This window comes from Glycine max, chromosome 4, assembly GCF_000004515.6.
Source record: "Glycine max cultivar Williams 82 chromosome 4, Glycine_max_v4.0, whole genome shotgun sequence".
NCBI lineage: Eukaryota > Viridiplantae > Streptophyta > Magnoliopsida > Fabales > Fabaceae > Glycine > Glycine max.
Genome location: NC_016091.4, coordinates 44,106,675 through 44,116,213, shown reverse-complemented (window position 1 = coordinate 44,116,213; position 9,539 = coordinate 44,106,675). Strand labels below are relative to the sequence as shown.

Here is a 9,539-nt window from a genome sequence, read left to right as displayed (position 1 = left end):
TTCTCTAGTATTCATACTTTGTGCTGCAGCTTTCGTTGGGTTGATAGTTAAAGTGTCTGTTTAGTAAGTATATTATACAAGTTGTGGCACAAGAGAGAGATAGCCAGTCTTTGCGCAAATCTATCTAGTACAAGATTTCCTGCACTAATTTATTATATCTAACCCAACATATAAAGTTGTATCCTTCCAAATGTTTCTAAACATTAACCAATTCACTCAATCTCACTTGTAACCAAAATCAACTATATCCAATCAAACATATATAATGTATAGTGCATCATGATTTCAACCCACTAAAATTTAAAGGTAGATAGATATATCCATACTTAATTTCTTTTAGTAAAAAAATTACTTTAGAGGATCTTTTTCCAGTTTGCAAACCGCTTTATTGATTTTATAAGAGCACCTGAACCACATCAAACCAAAATTCAAGACAGCAACATTACTACAACATCCAATAGTATCCCTGCCCATTTTATATTGCTAAGAATGTTGCAATCAAACAACAAACACTGGTATAAAGAAAAGGGAGACATTGAGAATACAACAATTTATCATAAAACCAAGTTCATGACCTCTAGAGCACCACTTAGTTCAATTCTAACAATAGGTTCAAGGCAAATCTTTGGTAACTTTTCCAAGACCTGGTGACCGTGGACTAGGTGTTTGCATTAACTTGATCTCCTTCCCGGTTGGTCTGAGGCTGCTTTCCCCTCTCAATTCAGTTACTCGAGGGCTGGGAATCCTCCTTGCTAACTGAGGGCTATTGGCTGGTCTTATATCTCCTGTTGAAGTTGGAGTTGAACTTGTTGTTTTGGGGCTTTGAGTGCGGCGAAACTCACCACGACTCCTCGTAATAACTTCATCAAGAATTTCCCCACCGCTGATATTGATTGTTGGTGCCTGGCTACTTGGACCCTGACAAGTTTATAGGCATTAAACAGTGAACATGAGCTTTGCCAGATATGTGATACAAGTATTCAAAGGTGTTGTTTGCAACTTATTCAATGAGCTCTTATCGAATGTAAACTTAGTAATAAGCTTGATTTTGAGGCTTAATAAAATGACCTTACTGAAATAAGTCAAAAAGACTGCATGCTTCCTCATTTTTATACTAATCTGATATGAGAAATGTTAGTAATACACTTCTTAACACTCTACTATGGGTTGAAATGTGATGGAAATCAAAAAATTGATCCCACTCCTGTTGCAGTTTGCTATAAATGTTAACCAATAGGAGTGTGTGTGTTGGAAAGTGTGTGTTAGTAGCATTTCTCAATCTGATATTGGTTAAAGTTAAACTAGTATGGTTCAAACTACTTACTTCAAAGGACATGTTGAAAGCAATAGCAGGTGCTTCCTCGTATGCTGCTGCATCCAGCTCTTGAAGATGGGCACCTTTGAAAAACTTTGGAAGAAAATATTGCCGTACAGGGACAAGAAGCATGATTAACAATGGGAAAAGAACCCCAGCAATTGGTATCCAGGTTATGCCGAAGCAGAGAAGCAAGTACACTGTCTGGAACACAGTAAACATGGCAATTGTTTTGAAGGGCACGGTCTCAACAAAGGTGGCATGGTATTCCTCCAACAGTCTAGAAAAGTAGGAAAGCAAAAAGGGTCATCACATGCTTAATTGAAATCAATAACCAACTTAACATCCACAAATTTTGACAAAAAATCAGTAGCAAAAGACAAATGATGCATGCTGTTTGTGCACTAGAATTAAGAAACAGACAGAGGAAGAATTCTTGGACATAGATAGTATTTAAATCTAGGAATCTTAGAACTATGGCAATGACAAAATTGACAATGAACTTTCAACTTTCATATACATGTATCTTCGACTTGGAGCAGTGAAAAGATACAATATTCTCTCCCAAAATTGATTTCCTGGCAAGCTTTCAATGGCCATGAAGGCAAAGTAGCCCCAAAGCACTGAAGTTGGTATCTTCTTCAAAACGGGCATAGCAGCAACACAAGCCGCAACCATCAATGCCTGCAGTAGATTGCTGAGGCGCTGTTCTTTAACTTCAACTGGCAAAAGGTCATCCACATCCTTATTCACATCAAAGACAACCTCATCAACAGGGGCATCAATATATCCTTGACTTGAAGCCAGTTCAATAGTAGATTCCTTCAGTTCTTTCAGCCCCTGCTTGATGAACAAACCAAGGATAAGGAGAAAGAAGATCACAAATTTCAAAACAATTGGAAATCATGGGAGCACATTTACCAATGTAGTTGGCATTTGGGGAACCAATGGAGTCTGAATTTCATCATATGCTTCTTTCATATTTTGGTATAACTGGCTCAAATTAACATTTCTCCGCATGCTTTTTCGTGCAGTAGATACAAGCTTATTCCGTAAAAGCTATTCCAAACAAAACAAATGTATATGATAGTCAATTAGCTTAGCAATAGACAAGACTAAACAAAATGGATGGTCTGACTATAGATAGCAAAATGTCATTTCAGAATTTTATAACATGATAATAAAATAAGAGATTATATGTAACCTTCCAATCACTCCTTATTTATTTTTATAAACATTTTATGATTATCTTTATTTGAAAATGAAAAATTACAACTTTCCTCTGTTCCCCTCCAAACACTTCCATCCAAACATAACTGTCCACTAGGGGCATGTATAATCAGACAAGGTAAAGATACAAAAACAATACTGAAGATAGACATAATCATTAATTAACAAATCTGAATGAAGTCAAAGCAGAACTATGAGATGGTTAGATTCTGGGAAATCTGAAAAATAAACCATTTTCTTTCAAACTAAAAAAAAAAAAGAGTAGGAAAGAAGGATCCATGATTAACAGTTGAGATATATTGTATTTAAAGGTCAGTAAGAATTATATTACCTGATGTTTTAGAGTAGCCAAGCTCTTCGTATGCATTGGAGATTGTGGAATCACACCATTGGAAGGAGGGATTCCAATAAGTCCACACAATATGGTCTGGTCAGCAATGAATAAGAATTAGAAAGGAAATATTTGGTAGATGCAGTAGAAACAGGTTATGTATTGCCATTGACTGCACTGGTATTACAATTGAATGGGCAAGTATTTTAATTTTAATGAATTACATACCAAAAATCCTAAGAGCAGCAAGTCATAATGATAAGATGAGGGTTTTCTTAGATTGAACTCCTTTTGCTGAGCAAGTTGTGATGCAACACTGTGATCAAAGTAGTAAAGCACAGCAATCATAGTTGCTGGTATAAATGCTCCAACAATATATAAGGGGGGCACATTCAACATTTCCTGCAAAATGTAATAAAAATGAGCAACCAGCCATGCTTGTTTACTGTATAGAGACATTATCCACTGTGTACTATGAGAATAATATGCACATTAAATAATCAGAATCAGAATCACCTTGACAACAGTCCAATTTGAGTATGCACCAGGAGACCATGGGTTTGGACTGAAAAGTCGCCTAGGGATTCCCCTTGGAACCTCATTGACTGGTATGTAAGACACGGCAGTCCATATGAGGACCATTAGTGGGACTCCATAATCAGCTATGAATCCTCGTAGCCAACCTAAAATATTGTAGAAGAATGAAAATCTTGATAAGACAAGTTATGTTACTGCAAAAATAATTCAGAAGAATGCACTATAAGAATTAACACTTGAGAACATATAACCAGTTTATCTAAAGTAATCCCAAACATGTGGTCAATCTTGTAATGTAGCTTAAACTCCCTACTGAATTTTCAGGGCATAATTCAGAAGTATAATCAATACCTGAGCCATAACGCCAGGATCTAGCCTTGCGGCTTTGAAGACCAGTAAAAAGAAGACCAAATGACAAAACTAAAGCAAACATTCCATTGCCAAATAGCCAAGATGATTGAAGTGCAATCTGATTGGTACCTTCTCTCTGGTTCTTGGGTGCACCAAACTCTTCCACAAGACCCTTTAAAATATAGATTCTTAAACATAAGTTTCATTTTAGGTAATTGTCAATGGAAGGTTTCCGTTAGGGAAACACATGCAAGTTGCAGATTGCTAAAGAAAAATGGTTCATGGTTAATGCATGCTAAGTTACTCACCTTTATAGCCTGCTGCATAAAGAGCATTGCAATTAGCAGACCAAATAATTCACCAGCAAGGCGTGTGAATCTATTGATTATTGAGCATGCACCAAGAACGGCCAGCAAGAACAGCAACAGGGCAGTCCAAACACAGACCCTAGATTTATAAAATTAAATAAATAAATTATTGACAAGTTACTACAGTTCACCAGTAATTTCCCTAAACAAAAAGTAAGCCACTCGAGGAGCTCCAAAGATACCATCCAGTCCAAGGTAGGAATAGTTTGTGTCCCAAATCTTGGCGATCCTTAGCAAAGTTATACATGAATGTATACATCAGGACTGTTGGCTCAGCTACACCTAGTATGAGGAGAGGCTGCCCTCCAATGATTGAGTGGATAATACCGCATAGTGCGGTTGATGCAAGAGTCTGCACAGCAGTGAGACTTCCATCTGTTTAATATAACCAAAGAAACATTACTTAGCAAACAATGACTGAAATACCAAAAGGAGACTGAACATGAAAAAAATGTTCCTGTACCAGTATTTCTCTCCAGTTGCTCCCCAAAAGAAATAACAGGAATTGCAGAAGCAAAAAATATGTATGTAGTTGGGGCAAGGATCCTATATAAGACAACATAAAAATTAATTCATTGACAAACTTTCTTGCTGTTGTTCCAAAAGGAAAAAAAATTAACTTTGCACGCAATAGGAATGATTAAGTTTCAGGAGAGGGAGGGGGAGACTTTTTGGTTGAAAACTAATTACAACAAATCATATTATGACTAAGGTTTTAAAAATGATCCACCACCATAATTTCGGTGGCAACATGGACGTTTTTGGTTTCTCCATGACTGCAACACGACTGCATTTATTTGCAATTTTCCGCAGCAATATCAATGATCAAGACAAAACTATGACCACAATTTAAAACCTTGATGATAACTGCAATATAACTTATCGCACAAACCTGATTCCAGCTTGGAATCCACTAGTCCAATCTTGTCTATAGCACGGAATTCTTGCTTTGAGGTCGTTCTTAATGCCACGTAAGGGAACAAATGTTTCTTCCATGAAAGTCTTGCAATACAAAGGAACTGATATTGATCTTAAATCTTGATCTAAAGGGTAACAGAAAGGAACAAGAAACAAAAAACATGTACTTGAAAGGAGCTCTAGAGGTTCACACAGTGATCAAAGCTGCATATAGGAAAATATCACTATAAAACTCCGGGCAGGGATACCAGAATCCTACATATCATCCAAAACAAGAAAGGTGGAACAAGGTATACTCATTTTTTGATTTTTTAGTACATCAGGCCCTTAATGAAGAAAATTGAATAAATGAATCCAGTGGAAGAATTTACATTTCAAAGAATTTATGAACAACTTTTGGGTGTATTGTTATGAGTAACAAAAGAAGTCAATAATTGAACAAAAAGAACTTGGTTTACATATTCAAGAGAAACTCAAAGAATATTACAGAATTTATGCTAAAGTCAACACTTAGAGAAGAGTAGACACTCTCCACAAAGCTGAAAATGAAGGCTAGCGCTCACTCATGACAAATCCTAGATCCAAAACCACCCCTTTCTCTACTTTACCCTCCATATGCTATCTATAGAGGCCAAACTAACTCCCAGAAACAATACAGTAGAAGCAGATTGGCAGCATTCAGTTACATGGTACAGTTAATACACTCAAAACTAAGGTTAATCAAAATTCAGTTTTGAATGTATAGCTATGGAGGGCAATCCAACACAACTAACGGAAACCCATCATCACAATCTGCATTTGCTACAATTTAGAAGCACTGAGAAGAATGTTCATCAACAGAACAGAAAGGTCAAAGATGAGGTAGTTGGACCCAGATGGGAATCTGGCATATAGATTAACGAGATTCCATGACCGAGAACATGATGGGAATGTTCAGAGGACTTTTAAGGATTTGGGCATTGACTAAAAAGCAAAAAGGGTATCTTAATCTGAAACCAAAATTACATTTTTCTGCAAGGAACCTTGAAAAAGGAACAGAAACAGACTGAAGTAAACCAACAAAGAAGAAGAAGAGATTGCAGTTACATTTAATCACTGAGATACACAAACAGTGGACACTATCTTAGACAAGATTGAAAGAAACACACAAGGCAAAACAGAAGAACTGACAAATTTCGAGGGTAGGAAAACAAGACAATTGCAAATACTGCTGCGAGAGGATTTTTGTGTGACAGTGTTGTTATGCTGAGACCAATAGTTTATTTATATATATATATATATATAAAAACTTTGAATCAGTAGGAATGGGATTAAAGGAAAATTAGCAAGAATTTAGTGGTAGGGGTAAGGTTGTGCAACGAACTTAGTAGTAGTAAATAATAGTGTGACATACTGATAAAAAAATTAAAAATAATAGTGTCATAGACTATAGATACACAAGAGACAAAGTAGTTAAAACGAACACAATTAAGAAACATATGAACAAGTAGTTTCGTACTTTTCGGTAAACCGTTTAGGAAAATGATAGTTGCGTGTTAAAAATATTTTAATAGAGACGTTAAAAATTCATTTTGTGTTATCATTTCAACCCCAAAATTTGTATGATTTTGTAGTTTTGCCTTTGTGGAAAAGTACATCATGACCTGTTTGTCTTTAATTGACTTGGATCTCGAAAATTTACCTTGATCAACATAATCCTCATCGTTTCTTTTAAGTGGATTGTTTCTTTAATAACTTTAACTGAAGTTCATTTTGTTTTTCTTTCAAAATTGTCTGTGTTCTTTTTTTTTTTTGGACAATATGGTGACCAGGATGCTTACATTATAAGTTTATAACATATTATTTCTTTGATTTTAAATATAAGAAAAAATAGTCTTTTCTTGATCTTAAATATAATTTTTTAACTAATTTTACTTCATTTAATATTATTATCTCTAAAATATCATTCATCAATTAAAATCTTAGTTTTCATATTTTTTTATTTATTGTACCAAGTTTCAATGAAAAATAAGTCAAGAAAAAGTTAATTTTTAATTAAAATTGATGTAATTAAATATGATTAACTAACTTTTTTATTTAATATAAATTAATTTTTTTGCTTACAGTTGAGATCGGAGAGTATTTTATATTTTTGGGAAGTATTTTCTTTAGAGTATACCCTTATGATTCTTGTAATTCTTCATTTTTCTTTCTTTATTTTTTTCACATTATGGTATGTTTGCTGATACGTGAAACTTCAATAATTTTCCCATTTTCATCTTTAGAGTTAATTATCTAAATCATCTGAAAATTCCTAAGCCTTTAGAGTCAATTGGAAAAGCTAATAATATATTTACTTCTTTTGTTATTGAGCTAATTTTAAGGTTATTTTCTCACCCTTCTTTTTAAGATTTGAATCATCTATCATTTAACTCAAGGATTCTCGAGAGAAACCCACTAACTTATCAAACTTAAGGATATATGCTTAATTTTTTTTAAATATATAACTGTTACTTTGGCCTCCATGTTTTTGGAAGGTTTTATCTAAAACTAAACAGTTCCAGTGTTCCACTTAGAATCTATTAATAAAGTTAAAACAAAAAACTCAACACATGCCCTTATTTATTTTTGAATCAGTTTGCCAGAGAGAAAGATACAAGCATACCTAACAAACCAATAAAGAAACATGAAACGGAATTAAATCCACGAGCTTCAATTTTTTTTATGAGTAAACCCATGAGCTTTAATTAAGTCTCTTATTGTTATATATCAGAAGTACTCAATACTTACCTAACAAACAAATAAAGGACCATAATATATGTAATGTCTATGCTGGGTTGGTATAACATTACTTTCGAATGTTGCGGTCTGTTCCAAACAGAATGTGTTAAACTTCAATAATTTAGATGACCCAAGGCATCTTTGATTTACGTTCGCTTTCATTAACGAACTCGAAATTAAAATGTGAGTTCTAATATATTCTTTGAATTTGGAGGCTTAAAAAGCTATTTAAATTTTAAAACAAAAAGTCGGAAATTTTTTAACTTAATTTGGTTACAAGTATGCTCGATATTTCTGAAAAACACTTTCTATTTTATTGCGACGTCTTTACCTTCAAACAAAAAATCCTCTTGACCCGGGGGACATAAATGGCCGGAAACTTTTTATGATTATATATGTTTAATTCTGTTTATCATATTAATTGAAGAAACAATAACTTTACAAAGTGTTTTAGAAGAATACGAAACTAAGAGAGAGCCAGAAACATATTTACTAGGATTGAAATCAACCCAGTCAACCACAAAAAAAATATATATGGTGAGCTCTGCTAGGATTTTTGAGAGCGGTGATCAAGGGTTTACTCGTCAGGAGGAGGACCTTCTCCTATGCAGTACCAAAAAGGTTAAGGATGGTAATAAAGTGATTATGGAAGGGGAGGCCTCTTCATATGTTGATCAATTACCGAAGCTTGTTGGAGTAGAGATTGCTCATGCTGAAGGAGAGAATGCCATGCATGGTGTTGTTTTTTTAATAAGAGTAGGCAGAAATATTAAACAATAAAAGGGAGCATAAAGAAAGAAATTGAGACCGCAAAGGCTTACTTTATTCTGATATGAAACAACGTATTTAAAAGCATGGAAAAGATAGTAACTGCTAACAAAAAGATAGCATCACAGAAAGATAACACCACTAACAAATCATGCCTAGAGAATAAGATCAAAACTGCTTTATCCTATCAGTCAACATGACTTTTATTTTTCCTAAAAAATAGCATAAAAATTTTATCTAGTATAATTTGTTAGGCAGTTCCAACAGTCAAATCTTAACACTCCTCCTTGACTTTGGAATTGCAAACTCCAAGCTTTTGTCTCAAGTATTCAAATTTGGCTTTTGGAAGTGCCTTGGTCAGAATGTCAGCACTTTGATTCTCTGTTTTGCAATACAGTAACTTCACTTCTCCTTCCCTTTGAACTTCTCTTAGAAGGAAAAGCTTTATCTTGAAATGCTTAGTTTTGCCATGAAACACTGGATCATTAGCAATTGAGATTGCAACCTGGTTGTCCACAAAAATCTGTGTGCTTTCTTCTTGTTTCATATGCAAATCTATCATAATTTTCCTGATCCAAAGAGCTTGATTCACTGCAGCAACAGCAGCTACATACTCTGCTTCTGCAACTGATTGAGCTACAACTTCTTGCTTTTTAGAACACCAAGAAAAGACTCCAGAACCAAAGGAAAAACAATAACCAGAGGTGCTTCTCATGTCATCAATACAACCTGCCTAGTCATTATCAGAATATCCGTGGAGCTTAAAATTATGAGAATGAGAGTACATTATACCATAGTCTAAAATGCCTTTAACATATCTAATAACTCGTTTGGCAGCTTGAAGATGAACTTCACTAGCACAATGCATGAACCTTGAAAGTATACTTACTGCAAACAAAATGTCAGGTCTGGTTGCAGTAAGATATATTAAACAACCAATCAAGCTTCTGTAATGCATTTT

The 9,539-nt window shown here is 34.4% G+C and overlaps 1 protein-coding gene and 1 non-coding gene across 3 annotated transcripts; both read right to left on the bottom strand.

The window, feature by feature from the left end:
* Positions 1 to 442: 442 nt before the first annotated feature.
* On the bottom strand, positions 443 to 6,436 carry LOC100793554 (boron transporter 1). 2 transcript variants are annotated; one of them, XM_003523034.5, is made up of 12 exons: positions 5,025 to 6,436; positions 4,596 to 4,678; positions 4,315 to 4,507; positions 4,073 to 4,211; positions 3,765 to 3,936; positions 3,393 to 3,559; positions 3,105 to 3,278; positions 2,877 to 2,972; positions 2,237 to 2,374; positions 1,836 to 2,155; positions 1,325 to 1,595; positions 443 to 918 (listed from the first exon to the last, which is right to left on the bottom strand). In XM_003523034.5, the coding sequence occupies exons 1-12, from the start codon at positions 5,126 to 5,128 to the stop codon at positions 613 to 615; spliced, it is 2,163 nt and encodes a 720-aa protein (XP_003523082.1). In that variant the 5' UTR covers positions 5,129 to 6,436; the 3' UTR covers positions 443 to 612. The 2 variants fall into 2 exon arrangements, with proteins under 2 accessions (XP_003523082.1, XP_014630277.1); XM_014774791.3 differs by lacking the exon at positions 4,596 to 4,678 and having other exon boundaries at positions 5,025 to 5,157.
* Positions 6,437 to 8,820: 2,384 nt separating this feature from the next.
* MIR10416 (microRNA MIR10416) lies at positions 8,821 to 8,942 on the bottom strand. Its single transcript, NR_161681.1, has one exon. It is a non-coding gene; the product is annotated as a microRNA MIR10416 (primary transcript).
* Between the last annotated feature and the right edge of the window lie 597 nt (positions 8,943 to 9,539).